The following is a 24,850-nucleotide window of genomic DNA, read 5'->3' as shown; positions in this document are numbered from 1 at the left end:
CTTTTGTTTGATTTGCATAAATTACAACTTAAAATGTTTTTCAGGGTGAACCAGGAAAACCTGGAGCTCCAGGTGATGCAGGGCTTCAGGGACTGCCAGTAAGTGTCTGGTATTTTACTTTTGAAAGTTAGGCTCAGTTCAAACCACAGAAAGGCCATATATAGGTTAGTGTGATGCTGATGTTGAAGTAATTTAAATGAAAACCTAATTCTGCTATGTGTATCTAAAACTTTTGCACAAAAGCCTAAATTTCCTCACAGTATCATAGTGAGGAACTTGGTCTCACTTTGTGGCCAGTATGAAGATTTTTTAGGGTTTCTCTTATCTGAGACCCTGTGGATATTATGGTGTGACCCCACAATTAGAGCTGGTGTCACGGTATTGACTAGGGCCAACCTATTCCCAAGGTGAGCTGGAAGAACCAACCAGCTAGTCTAACATACCTTAGATGAACAGTCATCTTGTTTTGATACTCTGCTGGCTCAGAACATCTGGAATGCATCATGTTCATGCTTCTCAGAGCTTTCTAGTGTATCCCCTGTGTGAAGTTATAGGGAATCAGTATTGCTTTATGGACTTCTCAGGAAGGTAATCCTTGCATATGAATAATTTTGAATACTGTACGAATTGTCGACAGCTAAACAGAAACTTCTTTGAAATGGTATGCTATAGGAGTAATCACTGTGAGGATAATATAGTGAAGGAGCTGTATTAAAACACAATTGGAAGTAAATTTGTAATACAAAGTGAGCTCTTAAGCTTGAAAGAAGGTTTGGTAAAAGCATACTTGCTATGAGCTGTTGCATAGAAGTGAGGAGGGGATGAAATGTATACAAAAAGTATCTGTTAAACTCTCCACCTCCAGTCTCAGTGTACTGGGACCAAGAATATGTTTCTAGTCTAAGCCAGTAAAATCCATAACTCCTCACTTTTCTGTGCTCCTTTTGCCAATTTATGAAGTAGGAATAATACTCCTTATCTGTTACTTTGTAAATGGAAAGAATTCAAGCTTGGTCTGTTACTGCATAAAAGTGCTTCCCTATGAAGTAAAAGTACTAGAAATACTTTAACATGAGAGGGATGTTTTTTAACACCATTTCCAATCCCCTTATCAACAAATAAACACTGTAAATGTTATTTTTTTCAGGGTTTACCAGGCTCTCCAGGTGTGAAAGGCATTGCTGGCCCAAAGGTAAATCATCCTGAATGTTGACTTTCTTATAATACTGTATTTGTGCTTATCAAGTTCTAAAGTATGCAGTGAAATTATATTAACTTTGTTGTAGTAAGAGACAAGCTTTTGGCTGAAAGAATTAAATATATTCTTTTATCAACTCTAGTCCTGTGCTTTTTTATGATTCTTTTGCTACACGATGTGGTTTTCATGATTCCAGACATTAAATAATACCTTTAAAAGGCCATTTCTTCTTAAGTTTGTGGAAGTGATTAGTAAAGGAGGCATGTGACATGGGTACCTCACTACAATTTGAAATGAGGGATCTCATAATAAGAATAATATTTATAGTTGCCCTAAGTTGACTGATTCAGACATTGTCATCTCTACGTACCACCAAATTGCAGCATCATTTCTAATTCAGTTTAAAAAACTTAAAAAGTATTGTATGATTGAGGGTATGGAATGTTTCAGACAATAAAGTTTGATTTTAAAGTAATTGAAAAAGAAAACTAGATTGAGACTTGAATTTCTTCTGAAATTACATGGAATGATATTATTCTTCCGTGACTTGAGAGCAGTAACCAAGTCTATTTGGGATTTGTCAGTATGTAGACAACAAAAGAATTGAAATCTGACTTGAAAAATTAGATAGAAGGAATTAGGTACGAGATAAATAAAAACCAAAATAAAGGTGGAAGTCAAAAATGAATGCAGGAGGGTTTTTTTAGACCTTATTGATTTACTTATTATAAAATGGAAGAGTAAACCATTGGCTTGGCTAATATTTTTCATCTTTTGTCCAACAGGGCAATAGAGGTCCCCCTGGGGTGCCAGGTTTGATGGGAAATTCTGGTAAACCGGTAAGATCGTTAATCTTATTCAAAAGATCTAGAAAAATCAAAATTTTTTTGCACTGTGCAAAAAATCACTTTTCAAATTTGTTGCGTTCTTCCTATCCCCAAATCAGGGTCAACAGGGGCCGGAGGGAGAAGCAGGTCCAACAGGACCCCGGGGACCACCAGTAAGTATTGAATAAATTTCTAACTGACTGTATATAATATTGTATTGTCTAAAGTTATGGCTGCTGAAGCTAATCATGAAGTAAAAATATTATTCAGCACAAGTGCTAATTTTTATGGTAAATAATAGGTGTTCTTTAACCCCTTTCTGTAACAGGTAAATGTGCATCATCACATAGAGAAATCCAGAAGCACATGTCCTATGACCTTTTCTGGCTTTGTTGATAAATTGAATTTTAAACCTTTGTTTATATTCTTCTGGTATGAGTTTTTAAATGTGCTGAGTAAAAGCCCAAAAAGAGGGAATGAGGGATGGCTTGTGACAAAAAGCTGGAACCAAACTCCTGTTCATTCACTGCAACAGTGAACTCCCACCACTGGCATTGAAAATTTTAAATTCACTACTTGTCAGTAGATCACTTGCTCTTTCTTTAACTGTTTCAGCCTCTTAAAGAAACTTGCGCTGTGTATTACAAGGCTTAGCTATATATTACAAGGTTTTGAACTTTGGACTTTTTGGAGCATGAATTCTTTTGTCTAGGACCTATATCTAATGCGTGTAATGTGAACAGTGAAGCAAGTTAGGAAGGAAAGGTAGCTCTCTGTCCTGCTGGGTAAAGAAAATAGCTAGAGACTGTCCTCAGCCCCCTTGGTCAACTGGCATGGTGTGGTTTGTCTTTATACTGCTAAACTCCCTTAACACCCCCTGATGTCTAAAGAGCAGGCTGGATGCAATCAAGTTGCATGTGGGGAACAGTCTCTTGTCTGTTCCCAAAACTTCTTGGGAATTTTCTAGGGAAGTCCACCTGAGACTAACCATTTATCATGGATGATGCTGGGATGCTGCTCGAGCCTGTGCCTTGGCCCTTTATGGTTGACATTATCAATGTAGATATAGTGATGTGAAGTACAGCATTTTTCTCTACCTGGAAACACTGATATTGTAGTTTCTTTTGCTGGAGATCTTCTTTAGAAAGATTTATAAGACTGGAGAAATTGTTGCTGGGCAGGTAGCTTGCTGCAGGAAATAAATGTACTAAGGAAAGCGAACTGATGGCATTTGCAAAGGCTCAGTGTTGAATACAAAGGACAACTGTTCCTGAGGCATGCTTGGGGTACTAGAGATTCTGCTGTGCAGATTTCTGATTCCCTCTAGAGTGGACCTGGCATGGATTGAAGTTACATAAGGCTGATTTAATTTCACTTTGCTGGTAATCTTTCTGCGAGGGATGAGAGGGTCAGTAATTTGAAGAAAATTTTCATATACCAAAATTCAGTCTGATGACACTGACAAGACTCCAGGCTCTGTAACCAATTGCTTTTCCAAGCTTCTCTCCTGCCACTGATACTCTAGGAATACTTTCCTGGCATTTTCTGAGCTTCTGCTATCATACAGTGACATAACAGTTTTACTCATGGAGTTGTACGGTTATGCTCATACAGGGCTTAGAGAGTTACTGGTAGGGATATATTTATAAGGGTATTTTGTGGGTCAGGAATATCTTTTCTGAATTAACTCTTAAACATGCAGCAGCAGTCAACCAGGTAACAGATTTTATTTCCTTCTGTAGTTTGTGTTATCATGTGCTAGATGCATTAATCCATAAGGTCACATTTATTTTAAACTGAACCTTTGTATGAGTGCTGTGTCCACAGCTGCCTATGAATGATATAAAGAAGGGGTTATATGAGCATATACTTACTAGGGTGGGATACAGGTATCTTCAGCCTCCCATGTACTCAACTTGCAAACATTTATTTTTCTTGTTTGTGTTTAAAATTGTTGGGTGGACTAGAGGAAGTTTTCAGCCCTGTTATTCTTGAGCTGACATTTTGTATACTTGTAAGAGCAATAGGAATTATAATTGAATCAGGCCAAAGTAATTGCTCGCTCTGATAATGCACTGTAATCTGCTAAACTATGCTTTTAATCCTTTCAATGTGAACATGAATTTACAAAATCAGCAGTCCATAGAACAGGAGTTGACATGCAAGGTTAATTATTAGTAACCCTGTAGTCGGACAGAAGTACTTAATGCAGATTAAATACAATGATTTTTCTGTTTATCATTCTAGAGGCCAGCAAGACATCTGGATATCTTGCCTTTATTTTCTCTGTCTTTATCAAGTGCGCTCATTTTGGAAAACATGTGAACGTTAGTACAAAAGCATAGAAAGAAAAAACTTTTGGTCAATACAAAATGGAGAAGGGAAATAGATTATTGATAATAGAGTAAGTTTGAAACAAACAAAAAAAGTAATATAATTAAACAGTAATCTACTTCTCATCAATAGTTTCTTTAAAGATATAAAGAGCCTTGAATAGTATCTGTTTAGCTTCCTTTTGCTCAGGACATCAGCATATGACTGGAATGGCTTTCTGTTTTCTTTTTGGGAACACTGGAAAAAACATTACTTCTACACAAGAAACTGGAATGATTGGGATTTTTTGTTCAGGAAGGACACAGGGTTGGAATTATTAAACCTTGGTGAGCTTTGGCCCGAGTTGAGTTTTTATTTATTTTCAGGGCAGAATAAAGAGTGTTTCCTCTTTCTTCTGCAGCACATACATGTAGTAGATATATTTGAACCTCAGCTTTTAAGACTCTGACTTTATCTTTCCAGGAAAAAAAAAACCAACCTACAGTTTAAATAATTCTACACACCTTGAGTTTCAAACTTCTAAACTAAAAACTTTAAAAATGAGTTGAGAAAAGCTTTTATAATTGCCCTCAAGATAATTTTTCTTTTGAGTATTTTTGGATTTTTTTCAGATTTTGAAATTTTCTCAGAGCTCTAACATTTGATAGTTTTTGACCAAAGTTTTATAACCAAACACTTTCAAAGCCTGAGGATTTTATGGTTACTATTTGGGTATTTTTCTTGTCCTTTTCCTTCCTGTTTTGAATTATACTCTTTAGCACTCAGGTTCTTTTCTTTCTCTTACCATTTGTTCCATTTCACTGTTGGTATAGAAAACTCATGTAGAAGTAAGAGGGTCTGGGCTTCTTCCTTGGAGCTGGAAAAAAACCTTGATATTTTGCAGGATATGGAGAACTTCAGTCCCTTAATGTATTGCTGCATGACAGCAGCCACATGAGAGATCCTCTTCACTTTCCCATTCCACTTATCCCTGTTCTTCATGTCACTACTGGGGAAAGACAGCATGGCTGATAGCTCCGGGAGGAGCAGAACTGTAGAAAGGGCCTCCAGGGAAGGTTTGTGGGGGAAATAACAAGATTGACTCTGCTGATACGGACAGCAGACTGGTATCTGCACTAGGGAAAAACAACATGCCCACATTTGTGTTATATAAAATCGCCTGACACTCCAGCTTTAGCTACTTGCGAAAACCATCTTTTTGGGAGTGTGAAGTTTTTTGAGGAGTTACACAATGGAGCACTATTAAGCAATCATCAGTGACTCTGTGGGACAAATTAATACTTTGATACTGTTTACCAAATAGTCTGTAGTATCCTCTGGCAGAAACCATGCAATTTCAATGTTACTTTTGTTATTAAACAACTGTTGGAATGTAGTTGGAACTGTATTGTTACTAAGCAGCAGATTCAAATTTTGGTCTTTTGCGACTCTGTAAACATTTACAGTTTCACAGGGAAGATATTAAATAGTTGAAAAAAAGATAACTAACCCTAATTAAAAGTAGGCAAACTCATGTGTTGGGAGACTTACCTCACTGCCGACAAGTATCCCTAGGAGAAAATTACTTTCAAAAGTGCCATTTTAGTCTATCATTGCTTTTCCTGAGAAAATTTAAGTTGGCACCTGAGTGGGGAAAAAAAAAAAAAAAAAAGTTTTGTTTATTTAGTTTGCTATTCATCTGTTCAGTAAAACAGAAAAAACAACCGGAGCAACCTGGAAATTTTGTCTATTTTGTTTCTAAATCAAACTTGCTCTCCATTCCACTTGTAATTGTTTTGTCGGTTAACCTTATGTTTGCTTCATGTTATGCTAGCCAATCCAAGTAATTAACAAACTCATTTGTGATTTAAACCTTTCTAAGCCAGTCATCATGGCAGGTGGCCCAAAAGAAGCAATTCTCAAACATAGGAGTGTCATTCCTAATCAGTGGAATTTATCCATGCTCCCTAAGCTGCTTAGCCATTTTCTTTCATATTTCCTGAGATTTAGTAAGATTTAATTTTTTATATTGTATCTGCAGGAAATACTGACGCTATCCTTTTTTTTTTCATCCCATGTTTTTCTTTAGCAATTTAAAGGTTAAATAGCTGATATTTGGAGAACATGGATCCCATCCTGTGGTTTTGCATTGAAGAGAGAGCTTGAAGCATTTAAGTAATCATTTAACTTAAAGTTCAGTACTCGCCTAGCAAATTGAGCAAGCTTGATGTATATGCAGGCCAGCATATATATGTTGTTAAAGATTTAGGATGGAATACATGTTTTCCTAACATTAGCAACAGAAGCTAAGTATCTAGCTGCCTAAGATTTGATACTGTAGCCCACTCTGAGGGACTTCTGAGGGACCCTGGTTGGTTGGGCTGACTTCCTCTCTGAAGGTGCCTTTGTCTCAGTGCTCATTATGAAGAGGGACCTCTTCTCAAGAGTACCTTGGATTTGGTACTGAAATGTCAGACAGCCTGAAGTTAGAGAATACTGTTTGCAGCATCTTATATTACTTTCAGCTAAATGATTTCATGAGTCTTTAAAGATATTTTCTTACCGACCCTGAAATGTATTTTTGGTTACCCTAACAATTATAACTAAAAGAGTTTTTCTATCATATTCTTTTTACATGACTCCAACTGTATATTTACTCTTCTAGCAAATAATAGTTTATATGTTTGGATGATTTTTAGTACTGTACTGAAGGTCATAAGGGAGAGTCCTGTTGATGCTTCCATGGATAAAACATTGACTTTAAATTAATAATTCTTGTGAGATTTTGGATGAAAAATAGTTATGTTAATGTCTCACGAGCATATAATTGATAAATGAGTTACATTTTGCAAAAGACTCTGGAATACTAAGTTTAAAAGAAGTTCATTCTAAAACATGCATTGTTTATTCTTTTTTATTCTGCACAGATTTAATTCTCTATGGCACTGCTATTGAATATACTACAATTGGTATGACATACGTTATAAAAACAAATTTCTTAAGTAGACGAGAGGTTTTTATTACAGTATACACTGGGAATTACCTGTCAGGAGATTTTAATTAGTGTTTCAATTATCTGGGCAGCTAAAGTGAGATGCAAATTACCTGGGGCATATTCTCCTTCTTATTATTGTTCCACTCAATTGATCAACAGAAAAAACAGTAAACTAGTGAAACTTTTGAATTTTTTTCGCATGAGAATGCATTCTGTAACTGCCTGTGGGAATTCTAGTCTTCAAAAAAGAATCAAGTCTTCAAAATTTCAGTGAGGATGAAAATCATCCCAGACAACCTAAAGGAAGGTCTACTGTAAATCCTGTAATGTCCCCTTACCTATGTTACATTCAAAGGCTAAATATAGATCTAACAGAACTGTGAGAGAGACATTAAATCTTCATTTAGATGTACTGAGTGGTCCAGCAATCCTGCCATGGAACAAAGGGAAGACAGATTTTGTTGTAATTACAGTCCAGCACATCAACTGTGGAAGGGCTGCATCTTGCCATTGTTCAGTATTGTGGTGCTGTACTGCCATTTCACACCCTACCTACGTGCCTTGCCATCCTTTGGGAGAATGACTCTCCTCAGCATTTCTCACATGCTAAGTGATAGTATACTTAACAGAAACCAATTATCCATACTGCTGAAGTCCTGGAGCAGTCCTGGATGTGCTTTTAGTCCACACTGTCTAACATCAATGACTGAAAGGATCTCTAGGCAGTGGCCAAGCTTTGGAGTACTTCAGAGGCCATTTGCAGCAATAGTCTATGTGCTGCCTCCCTTCATTGTAGGCCCAGAAAGTTTACCAGCATGGGTGTACGCAGTCTGTCCCAGCTCACTCCCAGCTACTCTAAAGAGTAGCTACTTTCTCTCTTCAAGTGTTCCACTTCTAAGAAAAGTAGGAATTTTTAAGAAATTGCATAAAACAAAATTCTGGTATTGTTGTTGTTAAAACCAGTGCAACATGCCCATTGATTTGTGAGTGACCTGCAACTATGGACTGTGTCATATGTAGGGCTGCCGTGTAAGAAAGGTAGCTGAGGACATGGCCAAACCGCCTTCTGTTTATTGCCTATGTGTAATTTAGAGCACAGTGGAAGGTTTCATCTGGCCAAGTACAGATGTCAACACCTGAACCAGTTATTACAGAAACCTTCTTGTAGGCTGTAGGAAAATGTAGATGCTTCTAGGTCATGGCTGGTGATGTGTTTTAAATGTTTACATGAGGATATTTCAAGATAACTTTTTTTATCTTTATCCTCTGTGAAGTGAACTAAGAGTAACTAGCTCAATTTATATCCTATCCCAGCGCCATTTCAGTCAGGTATAACTTGGAGGAAGCTCTACAGTCTTTTAAGTTATGCCCTGGGCTGATGGAATACCTGATTGTTGTTTGGGCTACAGTTCCCCTCTTACTTCCTAAAACAAAACTCCTGCAGACCTTGCAGTGGTAGCACTTAGTTTGAAGTAATCTGTCCTCACAGTGTCAGTGTTTATGGGAAATACTGTCCTTTTGTGTTCTGGTTTTCTGTGTACTAACCTTTTTTACCACCTTAGAAAAGCATTGGCATTTGAAAAAGTGCCTGTAGTGTGTATTTGACAAAAGATTTTTTTGCATTTAAAATAAAATAGGAGGTTAATGCATCTTCTGGGTTGTAAGATGAAGGCGATTTTGGGGGGCTTTTTTCTTTTTTGATTTTTTTTTTAACATAAAAAGCTTCTAGAAATTATACAAAGTGCTTTCAAGGGATAGTGATTTTAACACCATAGGATATTTTGAAGGAAATGAATGGAAAAAATCTGCTTATGTTTCGTCTCTGATCTCTCCAGGATACCTAATTATTTCTTGAATTGTAGAGTTAGTTTTCCTAAGCTTGTGTGAGAAGTTGTCATTGCATTTATGACCTGGTGTAAAAGGCCATGCCTGCCATATCCTTTTATTGTCACAACATTTCACAATGTCTTCTTATTATGAAGAAAATATCTATATTTAAAATTATCTGTTGTATACAGCACTAGAATGCTTAGATCTGCTTTTATCTGAAAATTTTAAAGTTATATATATATAACAGGTTATCTACTTACATATTTAATAATTTCAATTCTTGTTATTTTATGATCTTAAATGCTATGTCATGTTTTTGTAGCAAGTACTCTTTTGTATTCACACAGTGGAAGTAAAAGTGTCTCAAGTGAGAATTAGGCTTGTGTTGGGTCAGCGTTTGAATTTATCTGTACACGTATACGTATAAAACTTATTGAGCTGTTCTGACAGGTTTGATCATAAGAGAATAAACCCTTTTGAGAAAGGTACTTCAGTTCAGAAATTGTTTAGAATCTTTGAAAATTTGTCTCAATATCAGGTTTACCCAGAGCATATATTCAAATGGCTGCATTAAGAGATTGAGTTAAAACACTAATGGGAATATGATTATCTGAATGGATAAACATATCTGAAGTGAAGATATAAAGTAAAAATCTAGTAAAAAGTATATTTATACTTATCACTATTATGAATGGGAATTTTGAAAAGTTACCCTTCCCTACAGCAGTCTAGACTTTTTAACCTGAGTTTGTTAAACGTGACTTCTTTTAAGGATGCACTTTTCACTGTTGTCCATTGTTCATGTGGGATCATGGGCTTTTAAGTATGTGGCCATGTGCAAGTTCAGTTGATGGAACTAAGCAAAAGCCTAAAGCTAAGCATGCATGTCAGAGTTGTCTTAGTGAAGTAAATGTGTTTGTGACAGGTAACTCTCAGGTATGATCCCATGAGGGGGACTTGACTGTGCATAATCACTCAGCAGAATGAATTAGTTGAATCATTTCATTCCAACTAAATATTGTAGGCCATTGTTAACTAAAAATGTTTACATTTCTCAGGAAGTTTCACTGTTTTTAATGCATGTTATATTTTTGTACTAATAAACAGAAGTCTTGATTAAAGGTAACTGCTAAGTAGTGTAATTCACTAAACATTAAGAAAAAAAAATCATACTTTATTCCGTGTTCACAGGAAATATTTCAGGAAGTAATGATGTCCTTCTATTTCCTATAAGGGTAGCAGAGGGGAGCCAGGTCCTGCAGGTCCTCCAGGATTACCAGGGAAATGGGTAAGCAGTTTATTTTCATATTCAGTGCTCATGTTTACTTTTAAGGAGCTATGTTGTCATCTGGAAGTATACTTACCCATTAATCCATGCAGGGAACTGAAAATAACATTGAAACAAGTGATTGTTGAGTTTCAGTCCTCTGTGACTGTGCTAATATTAGAAAATGCTGTTTTAAAGTATATGGAGATGTGTGGGACTTCTTCTATTTAAAAAGCCCCATAAATCCTGTAATGTGCGAACTTGGGTTGCACACTACTGTGTGGGCTGCATGTACTTGGGGAACAGGAGCAATGAAAGACTGGCTTTCTGCTAACAGCTATGCAAAACTAATGAATGGAACAGATTATGAATGCCACCTTTTACCAGTGCTCCATCAGTATTTACACAGTACCAGTCAGGAGCATAGCTGGGGGAGGTCTTGGATGAAAGAGCCTGCTGTTAGAGAGGAATGTGCAAATCGCAGAGTGCAAGATCTTATGAAGTATGTTTTAGAGAACCAGACTTTCGTTGAGGGATTGGAGGGTGGAAAGCCCTGTAAGCCATTTCTGTTTGTCAGCAATAAAATCATAATAAGACACTGTTTAAAGGGCTGTATTTTGGATCAGCTCTATTTTCATCAGATAATCCTCTTTCATCAATTTAGGACTATTCTGAGATTAAGATTCTGCCCCATCAGTTTCTCAGGATATGACCCTTACTTGTTCATTCTAAAACAGATTGTGTAAGTTTACATACTTGACTTGTTTTCACAGGGTCCCCAGGGTGATATTGGACTCCCTGGACTGCCAGGTCCTCCAGGCCTTCCTGGTGGTAAGGGTGACCGGGTAAGAAATGCATACTTACATAGAGACTGAAGTTTGACATTAGGAGTAACTACAGTAATTTCAGCATCATTTTCAGTTTTTACATGAATTAAGGTCTGGTTTCTTGTTTTTTATATAGACCTGCTAACTGCTTGAAAGCTGTGCTCTAGGTGCCCATTAACTGCTTGTAGCTCATAAAATATATAGGAAAGTTCTTGCCGGTGTTACTTAAGGGACTAAAATAAGATTACTGGTGTAAATATTTCCTTTTTTGGAGTCTGAAGCATTTAAAGGCCTAACTCATATTGCACATCGACTCAGCCGGTTCTGAAAATGTAAGTCAGGGTTTCTCATGACTAAAAAGCTTTGGAACTTCAGCACTGGTCTACGGTACATACACTGCCTTTTACATATGTCTTAGGACCTCTGTGGAAATGCAGCTATTGAGACAGCTATGCATACACACACAATTGCAGGATCTAAGTACCTCTTCTAGTAATTTGTTAGGAAGGAAGAAATGGGCCCTGGGGATCTCACATACTTGCAGAAGGTATCTTGCTTTGCTGAATAAATGTCAGTGAAGAGAGTATATAAAGCCAAAAATGTTCATTATCTTCTGTTGCTTGTAGGAGGCTACACAGTATGGAATTCACTCAGGAAATTCAGATACATTTGTTACGGAAATAATCAGTTCTGCTCTGTGTTTCATCCTTCTTCCTTGAGGCATCTACTTCAATATTAACTTAATTCCACTTGTGAAGTGCCTCTGACTTCCCACTGACAATCAAGGAAGTATAGGACTGTTAGTCAGCTGTAGGTATCACTGCTGTACATGTCTTCGGTTGAGTGGAGGAATCCTGCACCTGGTATGCTCCCAGTATACTTTGTAGGGTGGCTAGGTAGGGCTTGCAGTTGGTTTTGGCAGCTTTAAAAAGCTGCTCAGGTATTTAAAAACAAGTTTCTAAGTGTTTGTTGTTGTTGAGGTACTTTTTAATATATATGTGTTTTTTGGTGTTTTTTAATGTTGAGATCAGGAACATATGTTTCTAGTCAAATAGAAGTATTGACATAAGGCAGTCTATTTTTATTATGTTGTATTATTAGATTGTATTTTATATATATTATATAATCAGATTATGTTTTATTAGATCTTTTATTAGATTATTCATACTTTAGATTTCTCCAGAGGGAGATTGAAGGTATCTGAGGAAGCAAATCTGGAAGGAAAATAACTAGTATTTGTTGCAATGCTGACAATCTCCCTCCAAGGATGCCTGATTTTCCTCATTAGTATTACCATATAAAGAGTCTGGACCTCTGGGATAAGAGTAGAATGTAGATGCTGTAAACAGACCCAGTAAGATTCAGCTACAGCCAGGAGGTATCTTAACTGGCAGATGACAGCATCTTATGCCTGGAGCGTTTTTAAAATCCTAGGGTCAGTTTAATGCCCTGTTCAAATACCTTAAAGTTCAAAAGCTTATGCTAGCAATTATCTCATCCTGTGATTGCTGTTTAGCTTTTCTCTTTTGAGACAAGTGTCCACTTGTATCCTTGATTTTTTTTTTTTTTTTTCTTCAGTTGCATAGAGGCTGGAGTGAATTTTCTGGGGCAGGTTTAACATGACTTCAGCTTGCCAGTAGCACTGATGTGCAGTTTGTAATCCAAGACACAAGCCTGGAGAGCATTGTGCCACTCTGTCCTTTCTCTTCCCTGTTCAACTTGCAACTCCTTATACATTCCCTGTTCAACTTGCAACTCTGTCTTATACAGAGCCAAAAATCCTTGTGAGGGTTTAGAAATGGGTATCTTTGTAGCCTGTTAACCCTAGTCTTTGGGTAAGCCACTGCTACTGGTAAGTTCCAGACTGAAGTAACCTTTCTTCCCTTCCTGATTTCAAAACTTCATGGTTTTGTAAAGACAAATCCTGTAAAATTCTGTTGTGAAGCCCATATATGCATGATGAGAGTTGATGTGAAACCAGAATCCAAGTAGAATTCACAAACCCCCATATTTCCGCAGTCATTCTTGATCCCAAAGCTGTTAGATATTAGGTACTATCTGCTGGCATCTTGTCACATGCGCACCATTTTGACCACTTAAACAATGACTGCCAAAGGTATCAGCAAAAGTGTTTTTGTTGAAATATGATGTTATAAGAGTGAGTCTTAACAAAGTTTGATGGCAAGGTTCACACTGTTATTTACTGCAGAGGATATAATAACGATTCAGTTACCAACACAAAATCAGTTACCAATACAAAATCTTAGTGCACTATAACTCAAGGTTATGTGCGATACTGGTCACTTACCAAAGATCTGCAGTTGGTAAGGGGTCTCTCAGCCGTGAGGAAGAACCTTGAGAGGCGTCCTAATGCAGCCAATTGCTTAGCAGAGAGAGCTTGAAAAAGGCTCATTCAGGCTGTCTTATTTATGGAATAAAGTGGTTAGCTCATATTCAAGTATGTACGGTGGAAAAGGTGGGCATGCGACTCCTTGTACCCACAACTAACTTTCTTCCCTGACAAATGAGTCTTGGAAGAACTACCTGCTATTTAGATGTTAATCGCATGTTCAGTGTTCCAATTTCTAAGCCCATATGCATCAATGCTCGCCATGTCACCCTGTTACTGTGTGGGTTTTCAGAGAACAGTTCAGAAGTAGAGACGTTCTTGGGCTGGTTGTGACCCAGGCCTTTACCTCCTTTGGAGTCTTAACAAGGCTGCTACTAGTTTGGTCAAGGAGTGCATCCATCAACACCTGACATATTATAGCAGAGATCACAATACAAAACAGTGTTACAACAATGGATCGCAGTTCAGTGAATCTTGCAGTGGTACACAGATTTTTTTATGGATAATGGCCAAACCCCAGCATTCACCACTTACACCGTTTCTGATTCACATATTTTGAATTGTTTCAGACGTACTGGTTCTGTCTGTTTTAGTAAATTGAACAGCACCAGGCTAAGACCCAGACCTTGGCACTGGAACACGATCCTTTATATTGTTGAAAAGTTAGTGTAACCTGTGGTACAGTTTTGGCTGATGCTGACTGGCAGTTCTGCAAACAGTTCCTGGGCATGGTTTGAGATGGATTTTTACAAATAGATAACCAGTAAGTCAAAAGAGTGGATATTTTCATATTTTGTCATTTTACCCTGTTGCCTTCATTGAAATATTGGGAGTCGATGTATAATATATTCAGATAGTCTCAGCTGTGATTTTTATGTTATAGGCCAAGTTTCACAAAAGCAAAAGCTTCTCCCACCTCAACCTTATTTATTGTCTGTTTTGTTGCCCTAAAGAAGAGTAAGTAGAGAAAAATAACCCCCCAAATGATGTTAGGTTGGAAATTGATGTCTTTTTATGTGACTAATTGGAAAACCTTAATAAGGCATGATTTGGGAACACTTCAGACAAAATAGTTTTAGCTTTGATAAAGTTGGAATGTTAAATAGGTATGTGATTTCCACTGCTTAGCTTTGTAGATAATTTAGTATTGGCTTTTTGTCTTCAGGAACATGAGAACAAATCTGAATTCATTAAATTGTAGACATTACACTGGTTTGTGTGCCTGTATATTATGTGAATGAAATGTATCAAATTGGAGAGAAAATGCTGTATCTCCGTCTGTTTCAGAAAAAAAAAATTTATGCACAGTTATAGTTCTTTTGGAATGTATATATTTGAATATGCACCGACTGCAAAGAACATTTAAGGATGGTGTGATTGGTTTTCTAACAGAATATAAATACTAAAATTTTCTTAACAGTGTTCTACAAATGAAATATTTGTACATTTATAGAGATAAATTACAGAAATTTGAAATTAATCAGGTCATTACTTTATTCCTCTTTGGTTCCTGCCTGTCCACACAGGTACGTTTTGGTACAGGATTCTAAGATGAAGAATAATAATGGCTTTTTTACAAAAGGAATATCAACTTTAAGATACAAGCCATTCAGCTTTGACTGTAATGATCAAAATTCTAGAGACAGTTCTGCTAAAATACTTTGAGAATTAAACAGCAAGCAAGACCAGATTGTGACTGATTTTGTGGATGTCTGTGCTTATCCCATGTTAGCAGGACTAGTATGGCCTGCAACAATATGGAATGCTTCATAGGGCTAGGAATAGTGATACACTAACTGGATTTTTTTACTTAAAACTTCTAATGAATTTGCAGAGCAGAGTTGTAGCAGCTGCAAGAGCATCTGCCATGTAAAGGGAAGATCCACTCTTTGACAGTCAGAATCTGTACCATCCAGTGTGGCAGTGGATTATATGTTCCATGCTATTTGTTTTCAGTCTATCACCTTAATTATATAGTAAGATTTAAGTGCTTTCATTGTTTAAGAATAACATTTTCAGCTTTAAAGGTCTCTTGCATTAATGCTAGATGCTATATGGTAGAGAGGATTGAAAATAATTCAGTATGCTTTTGAACCTGCAGTTTCAAATGATGAATTTTTTTTTTTTTTTTTTTAAATCTTTAATCTTTTAGGGCTCAGTGGGTGAACCAGGACCTAAGGGTGAACAAGTAAGTCGTGTTAGAGATTATGGTACTTTCAAGTCACACTACCAAATGCAGTACATTATGTTGACTAAATCTGAAGGCTGAAGGTGTGTCTTTTTTTGATACAGGGTGCACCTGGAGCAGAAGGAGATGGAGGAGAAAAGGGTGACTTGGTAAGGCATTATTTTCTCTTCATCTGATCTAATATTTTGTTGTCATAAATTGTATTGTTGGAATATTGTTGGAGTGCTTCAAGCATATGGTTTGATCACTGAAAGTCACATTTCAGTTTTATGTTAACTGGGCATTGCAGAGCATAGCAGCTCTGTTGTCCTGGTCATGCCATTCTTGCTGTTTTGAAAGCACTCTGAAATCCTCATAGTCTGTTAAGTGTGTAGGACAATACAGGCTGCCTTGAAGGCAGGATGTGTGTGTGTATATACACACACACATATGTAGAGATACACTAAGTGTTTATGTATAAATATATATATGCATACACACACATACATTTATTCTTGGTGTTTGAGGCAGTGAAGATGAAGAGGTAGTTTAATTCAGGTGAAACAGGAGCACAGATAATAAATATCCTTAATAATTCATACTTGATGGAAATATTTTGTATTGCCTTTATATTTGGAAATAAGATGTAGCAACTGGCTGTTAGGGAGAAGGAGGATGATCTGGGGAGAGGCTGTGACACTGTGATATTCCAGCAGGAGTGTGGCATATTGTGGATTCACATGGGTAATGCCTGGTCATGTGCTTTTGGGTAAAAAGGACTTGTTTTCCTACAGATAGAGAAAGAAGCTAGTTCAGCAGCTCCTATGGGGCCCCACCCAGCAAAGCCAGAGCTTCATATTTCAAAAGGAAGTAAACTGCTCCCAGTTTAAAAAAACGGTAGCCAGGTTGTGTGCTGGGAATCAGCACTTTTTTCTTACTCTCTGCAATTCTGAAAGGCTTATAAAGCTGATTAACAGCCCTGGTAAGCTAGATGTTCAGTAATTCAGCTTCACCATCATGACAAATATTCCCAGGAAGCAACACTATGAGTTGTTTAAGTGCGTTGCTAGTTAGTCTGTTTTTAAACCCATAACAATTGTTGTTTCTATTTCACATATGGCATATCCATTAACAGACAAAGTGGCCTTTCTGACCTTTAGATACCAATTGTTTCAAAAATGACATCTAGGAACTAGGAAAATACAATTTTCAGAATTCTGTCAGAGTAATATGAAAACACCAAAGAAGAAGGGTTTATCTATTTCATAGGTGATTACAAGATTTTAATTTTTTTTGTTGTTTTTCAATTCAGAGGGAAAACTAAAAACTTCTGAATAGTGGGACTGCTATTCTTAGTCAAGCAATAGAGGGATCTCAGGGTTGTTCAAGACAGGTTGTTGGGAACAGGAACTTGTAGGGATTTGGTTTCTTTGTAGCCTATTGGGTAAACAATTGCTTGGTTTCTGTTACAGTTTTGTCAGGGCTACTACAACACTGTAAAATATCTGTAATTCTGTCAGACAAGGAAATCCTGATTAAGAATGCTTCCTCTAAAGGTTTCCAAGCAATCTAAGATCTTCCTATGCTATAACTGTGGTTTGAGAGGTTGTCTAATTCTAAAATAAGCAGTACAAAACCAATTATAGTAAACACACTTTCTTATTTGCACCTTACAGAAATGTTTTTGAGAAAGGAATTTTACGAAAAAAGTCTGAAATTTTAGTTTTATTTCCAAGTTTTATTAATTTGAAGTACAATTTTGTCTAAATCAACTAAATATGTGAACTTTTCTTTAGTAGTGAAAAAATCACATCGTTTATTGCATTTGTAATGTCTATGATAGCAGATACTCTATTTTGATATAGTTTGTTTTATTTCTGCTTAGGGTGATATGGGATTACCAGGAGCAAAGGGAACTGTAAGTATAATGAATAGCATCAGTACAGAAACACAGAGATCTAGTAGATCAGATAGATAATATTCTGATTTAAGAAAGAAAATACAAATAATGAGCTGAGCTCTTTATCACAGTTAAATTGAATGAGTTCCAATAGCATTTTTTCTGAATACAGTCAATATTAAAAATGAGTTAGCTTTGGAACAGAATTAATGTCCTGAATTCTAAGCTCCATGAAAGGGAAGCATCATTCAGCAGTGGTTTTCTGGCCAACTAATATTTTTTTTTTTTTTTTTTTAAAGAAATGAATGTACTCTTTGTACAGTAGGTGTTGTATAGAAAGGAGGCTCAGTGGCTGCGTGCTGTCTGTAATCTTTACACTGTGAAAAAGCTGGCAGCAGGACTGTGATGTCTGTGAAAGCAGAAGTATTTATGTCCCAGATTCTTTTTTTAATTTTTTTTTTTTAAATAACAAAGTGATAGCTTTGATGTAAAAGGTGAGCAGGAGCTTGTATGTCACATAAGAAAAAGATTTGAGCTGAACACATTCTTATATTTCAGGATCACTGAAGAGTGGGATTGTTATTGGGCTATGACACTAGCATATCAACAGTTCTGCCTACAGGAAACTGAGGCTGACCATCACAAACTGCACTTTTGTGTTCTCAGTGGCCTGTGTGACTTTGGGGCTAAGCAAGTGCAAGCTAGAGAGTGTTTACTTCTGATCAAGATCTTACAAGAAGGACATGAGGAAGAGAGAGTAGAGGAGAAATTCGTAGTTTTATTCCCCTAGATTTTTAAAATCCTCTTTTGAGGAGAGCCTAGAGTGTTTGTCATCCTAGTGAGTACTTACACAAGGGATGTGTAATCCATCAGGGAACCTGATAACTCACCAGGCTGGGCAAGAAAGGAATGATGGCGTCCTGGCAGTATTCCCACGAAGGGAATTTTTCTGTCTTCATTTAGCTACTGAGTTTTCTTCTGACAGGGACAGCAATTAGCTGTCTGAGATGCAGCATAGATGGAACTGAAATGGCTCCATCTTGTGGATTTAACAGATACCACAGTTGAGTAATTTGTTCTTGAGCATCTCTTTCAGCGGGTGGGTTTTTTTCCCCTGGTAGATTTAGGAAGCCTTAAGTATGTAGGATTGGGTGTTCTTTTTCTTTTAGTCCTAGTACTGATTAATAATAGTAAAATAACTTGTATTGAAAGTAACTCAGAGGTGCCTGTTGGCATAGGTCTCACTCTGCATGACATTTAATCACTTTTAGAATTTGCTGGAGCAGAAACTATAGCTTTATTTACTAAATGTACTTAAGTGGATGTATTGATGTAGCCGTATCAATCCTTTCATTCCCTAGGGGTCAGGATGTTTATACCAGTAAAACAGCTCTTCCTACCCCTTCCCTGAGTGAAATAAGCTGGCACTGCATCTGTTCAGGCAGTTTGTGTGAGGATGTTCCCTCCCCTATGCCAGCAAACTCAAGTGTAGGCACTAGAACCTGTGTGCAGTGAGCTCTGGCTCTGACAGAAAAAATGTCCTGACAAAGCAAAAATGTGTGCTCCCAAGCAGCCTGGGGCTAAATGATACAGGCTCATACTGTGGCACTCTCTACAAAAGGGCAGGAAAGGCATTTGGAGCAAGCAAGAAGCTGGAATTTTTGTAACTTAAGGAGTGCTTAATGTCTAGAAAAGTTGCATGTGACACGCTCAAGGGCAGAAGTAGAAACCAAGTATAGGAGATCTCTTTCCTGACAAAAACCCAATGTCTTGGGCATGTCACTATGGATGCTGACTTGCCTCTTTAGACAGTATCTTTATTTTTCCACTTCTCCCCTTTAAGTAAGGGATACAGATCTCTTTTTAAGCTGATAAATCACAAAAGCACTGACTCCAGTCGCTTATTTAAAAAGAAGCTTTTCAACAATTACATCCCAGCATTCATTGCTTTCCATTTGCACATAGCTCCTGTCACCATTTTGATATGTCAGAATGAGTCTAACAGTATTAAAGCAGTCCACTGAAATTCCTGTCTTTGTCAGGTTGGTAATCCTGGAGAACCTGGTTCCCGTGGGCCCGAGGGAAGTCGAGGACTGCCTGGCATGGAAGGGCCACGAGGCTCACCTGGCCCGCGAGGCTTGCAGGGTGAACAGGGTGCCCCAGGTCTGCCTGGCAGCCAAGGTCCAGCTGTAAGTACTGCTTTTATGTAATTGGTATCTTTTGAACACTTAAACTGTCACTCATACCGCTCCTTTTTTTTCCATCAGGAGGTGTGTATGCATGCAAAACCCAAGTGCCACAGTAGAGTTTAAAATACACTGTACCTCACAACAGATGCATTTGTCCCCCAGAGAAATCTTAGGGTTGTATGCAGTTAAGTCCTTGGGTCCTCAGCCGTCAATTCAGTTCCATTTCCTTATGCCTGCTCCGCTTCTGTTGTGTGCATGAAACCATGTTTGATACGTGGGTGTATCAGATATAGTATCTACCTTGCCAGTCAGATTGACTTCAGCTGGAATAGTTGCATTTGCAGGGACTGGAACACCTTTTATTGACAGGTTGTACTGATTTTGACTGGGATAGTAGCTAGTATGGCAATAGTTTTGGATTTGTGCTGAATATAGTGTTGATAACACACTGATCTTTTAGTGCTGAGCAGCATTTACACAGCACCAAGGCCTTTTCTGCTCCTCATACTGCCTCGCCACTGAGTAGGCGGAAGGTACACAAAGAACTGGGAGGGGACCCAGCCAGGACAGCTGACCCCAGCTGACTGAAGGGATATCCCATACCGTGGGATGTCATGCTCAGCCATGAAACCAGAGGGAGGGAAGGTTGGTGGGAGGGCACTGCTCCAGGACTAGCTGGGCATTGGTCAGTTGGTGGTGGGCAGTTGTTTTCATTTGCATCAGTTGTCTTTCTTGGGTTTTATTTTTCTCTATGTTATTTTTTCCCTCTTTTCCTTAAAATTTATTATCATTATTATTAATGATAATTATTATTAATAAAAAGAAATAATAGTAATAAACAACAACAACTTTTTATCTCAACCCACAAGTTTTCTCACTTTTATCCTTCCAAATCTCTCCCATCCCACTGAGGGGGAGTGAGCAAGTGGCTGTGTGGTGCTTTGTTGCCCGCTGGGATTAAACCATGAAAACTGACCAGCATTTTTTTGCATCAGGTACACTTAAAATATGTACTGTGATATCAGCTGGATTTTATAAACTATTATTTTTTTAATCCTAGGGAAAAGAACCAACTGATCAGCACATTAAGCAGGTTTGCATGAGAGTCATGCAAGGTAAATATGCTAAAAAGTGTTTGATGTTTTTTTCTTGTACATCAGGATAATCTACTGCTGTGGAGGCAACCAAGATTTTCCCACTCTCATCCAGAACAAATAGTGTGGCCTCAGCAGGGGACCTGGCAGAAAATCCTATGTGTGAATGCAGACACAATATGAGAGAATATGAGAAAGAAGTCCCTTATTTATATACACTTTGCAGCTCATTGAACTACCTGTTAATTCCATGCTGTTACTAGTGACCACACCATAGACCAGAATGTTTTTATGAAATACATATATTTTGTGTACAAATCACTTGCTATGTTTACATATAAAAAGTACATAGCTTCACTGAAAGCTTGTTTTTGTACTCATACGCTATTAGATTACAGCAAACAACTATGTGCAAAATAGGCAAAAAAGAAAAAAAAAAAAGCACAGAGAGGCGCTTTCTGGAGGTAACATACCATAAAATGAAAGCAATAGTTCAAAACCTTAATTATATTTGCTTACTACTTATTGACACACACAAAAATATGGATCTTTTCTAATATAGTTGGGTGCATGGGTTTTACTGAGTTTAAACATTTATGCTGCCCTGTAAGCACAAAAGAGACTTTTCAGTACTTGCTATTGAAGATGCCCTTGGGAATATTATGCCTTTGTAATGTTAAGAGTTTACCAGAATGATATTGCTGCTCATGACTTAATCTAAAAATCCTCAGTAGTCATCACTGTTCTTGATTCTGCCCAACAGGCTATGTTTTTTAAACTTTCTATAAATAGGATATAAAGGCCTTTTAAAGTGGTCTCTTGAAAGACACAGTAATATTGAGAAGGTTTATAGTGAAATTAGATATGATGATTGAATTTATTCATAACCATCAGAATTGGCAGCGAAAAATATAGGAAAAAATCTAGACTGTCTTCATTGCATCCCCCTTGAGAACCCCTATAATTGTTAATGCTGTCATGTTCAAAAGAAAAAAAAGAAATAGAAATCAATCCAAGTGTGTCCCTGGAACTTTGTCAGCTTAAAGACAACTGTAATTGATAGGCTTTGCCCTCAGAGTGCTGGTTATGGTTCTTGTTTTATTTCAGGTCCTACCCCACCTCCCCTTCCTCCACCTTCTTTGTATTTCTTGGTTGTAGACAAAAAATAACTAGTCTTGCCAAGTCATGCAGACTTCATAGCAAATGTCATATGGAGTTGTGTGTGGCTGTATCCAGAGAAAGTTGTTTTTAAGGCATGCTTAGAAGATGTATTTGAAGTCCAAAACAGAAATGTTATGGAACTCCTCCTGTTCATTGCAGAACAACTAGCTCAGCTGGCAGCCAGTCTTAGGAGGCCAGAATTTGGTGCTCCAGGTCTTCCTGGCCGACCAGGGCCACCAGGTGCTCCAGGGCCTGCTGGTGAAAATGGTTTCCCAGGACAGCTTGGACCACGTGGCTTGCCTGGCCTTAAAGGTCCCCCTGGTGAGATCGGTCGTAAAGGTCCTAAAGGTAAGAAATTCTGTAACTGGTTTTCAGTTGTTGACTGCTCCATTCTTTTGTGTGTGTGTTGTTTGGGTTTTTTTCCTTAGTATTAACAGGTTGTGGGGGTACATTGCCCACATGTGAAGTCCAAAAAAATCCTAAATTAGGAACCTCAGCTGTTTCCTGTAACTGCTGCCTCAGTTGCCCCAGTGATTAAAGGGCACATTTGCCTGGCCTCAGCAAGACTTGTTTATGAATCTGGTTTTTTTTATCAAATCACTTAATATGAGAAAGGACAGGCACCTGTCTTGAGCTAGAAGTAAGCAGCTGTGCCAGATTCCTAATATTAATTCTCCCTCTCATGAACTTTTGAGGTTAGTGTTTTTCATATGCTGAAAAGTTTCAGCAGCGATTCTGTCTTTCCTCCATTCAGTCTCATTGTGGACCTCACCTTTGCAACACCTGCAGTCCCAAAAACTAAACAGTCAGATGCATTCACTCCTCTCTAGCCTACTTTTCTAAGTCTGTCCAGTTTTTTACAAGTGACTGATAACAATCTGCCTCTTATTTGAGTATAATACTTAAGCCACTTAACATCATTGCATCATGTACCTCAATCTATCGATTTTTTGAAAAGGAAAAATCCATAATAAAATTGATTTATTTTGCACTTTACCAAAAATTCTTTGATCTAAGTTAATCTCTTTTGTTCCTGAGAGGACTTATAGTCCTCCAAAGGATTATATAGTAGAATTTTCTGAAATATCTTAGGACCACTGTGTATGTATTAGTTTCTATTCAGCAGTGATTTTGATTTGTTTTCTTGAAGGAAGGTTTTATTTAAAAATTGTTTTTCTGCATAAAGCAGTGTGTTGCTGGATTAGAGCATTTACTTTTGTCTCAAGCTTTATTTGAAAGTAAAATTGGGAAAACTTTTGAAAGCAGGAATAGAATACAAACAAAGCAAACCTTAATAGTGTTATTGCTGGAATTCTGTTACCATTTTCTTTTAATGTAATGTCATCTGTATTCACAAAAGGAACAAAAAAGGGAGATGATACAAAGGTGATTGGATATGCTGAATTTGTTTCAGCACACAGCAGGCTGCACTGTTAATATTAAAAAAAATTAAATCTACAGTGTGTTAAAAAAAACAAACAAGCAAGATGCTTTGTTTCCTATCATAACTGTCATCAAACTCCAAGTTACTTTACAGTAAACCTTGAAATGCAGTTACAGATACAAGAGAAGTGGTGGATGCTTTCAGGTGCAAGAGGTATCATGATGGTACATGGCAGGCAACCTGAAAAACTCTTGAGTGCTTCACTCTGAGTTCCTGGTAGGGTTCCACAGAGGTCACAGGGATGAACTGACGTTCCACATCCATTTGGGGAGTAGTCAGAGATTGGAGTGAGCAGAAAAGGGTACACAGGACATGTGATAAAAGGAAAAAGGAGGAGGATGTTGAGAATGGTTTAAAAGATCACGGTAAAGAGGAGATAGAAACAGAAGAATGTGTTTCTATGCAATAGAACAGAAGATAGAAAGATAGTGTCAGCAATAACAGAGTCAAAAAGAGGTGGTTCAAGGAGATTATTATGACTTTAATGAGCCATCTGAGGTAGTGAAGGAAAGCAGAAACAGAAGTAAGAAGTTGGAGAAGTTTGAGGTAACCAGCAGTAAACACTATCCCAAAGTGTTCAGTAGCTGGAAACAGAAGTCTACGTGGTAACCTGACATCAGGGCTTCTGGTAGCTGCATTTACAAAGACAGGCTCAGTTTCCATGTTGACCAGGCAGCCTGAAGTGCACTGATGAGACGACTCCTCTAGTACCTTGTGTGCATATTTTATTGAAACTTGGACTTTTGTACTGACTCTTGTGTTCCTTTACATAGCTTCTTCATCTTCTGCTGTGCCTTTTCTAGGCAAACCACAAACCTAACAGTCTATTTTAACTTCCCTCACTGCAGCACAAGAAAGTATGGAAGGATAAAGTAAAGCTCACTCAAGTGTTATTAGGCATATACCTGTGACTTCTGACTTGCACCAAAAAGAAAAAAAAAACAAGAGTTTACATAGGTATTTATGAGTGGTGAATATATTTACTTTTAAGGAATATATACAGTGAAAAGAATTTGAACTTTACAACTAAAACAACAAAAAAACCTTCCTCTTACTTGTTTGGAGCAGCATGTGAGTTTGAAGAAAAGCTGGGTGCCCACCAAACAAAAGTCTCCAAAATATCAATATGTAAGAACAAAGTTCTTCGTTTCACTTTCATGAATGTCTTATGTGATGTCAACTGAATAGTGTAATGTGTGTAAGCCAGCTTTTCTTCCCTACACTGGCTGCCTCAAGGACCAGCACTTGAGAATTTTTACTTCTTAGCTGAGTTCACATGGTCTTGCAA

The 24,850-nt window shown here is 37.5% G+C and overlaps 1 protein-coding gene across 1 annotated transcript in view; it reads left to right on the top strand.

Annotated features, from left to right (window-relative positions):
• The window catches only part of COL9A1 (collagen type IX alpha 1 chain), a 70,217-nt gene that overhangs the window by 43,238 nt on the left and 2,129 nt on the right, over positions 1-24,850 (top strand). The window contains exons 25-36 of the mRNA XM_026846129.1: positions 45-98; positions 1,148-1,192; positions 1,984-2,037; positions 2,145-2,198; positions 10,398-10,451; positions 11,204-11,275; positions 15,760-15,795; positions 15,900-15,944; positions 17,660-17,692; positions 19,717-19,863; positions 20,924-20,978; positions 22,278-22,466. Coding sequence (XP_026701930.1) covers positions 45-98; positions 1,148-1,192; positions 1,984-2,037; positions 2,145-2,198; positions 10,398-10,451; positions 11,204-11,275; positions 15,760-15,795; positions 15,900-15,944; positions 17,660-17,692; positions 19,717-19,863; positions 20,924-20,978; positions 22,278-22,466 — 838 coding nt within the window. The remainder of the gene's footprint in view (positions 1-44; positions 99-1,147; positions 1,193-1,983; positions 2,038-2,144; positions 2,199-10,397; positions 10,452-11,203; positions 11,276-15,759; positions 15,796-15,899; positions 15,945-17,659; positions 17,693-19,716; positions 19,864-20,923; positions 20,979-22,277; positions 22,467-24,850) is intronic.

The sequence above is a fragment of the Athene cunicularia genome (genome assembly GCF_003259725.1).
Source record: "Athene cunicularia isolate RWA chromosome 3 unlocalized genomic scaffold, athCun1 chr3_part1, whole genome shotgun sequence".
NCBI classification, from domain to species: domain Eukaryota; kingdom Metazoa; phylum Chordata; class Aves; order Strigiformes; family Strigidae; genus Athene; species Athene cunicularia.
This window is presented reverse-complemented; position numbering and strand designations above follow the sequence as displayed.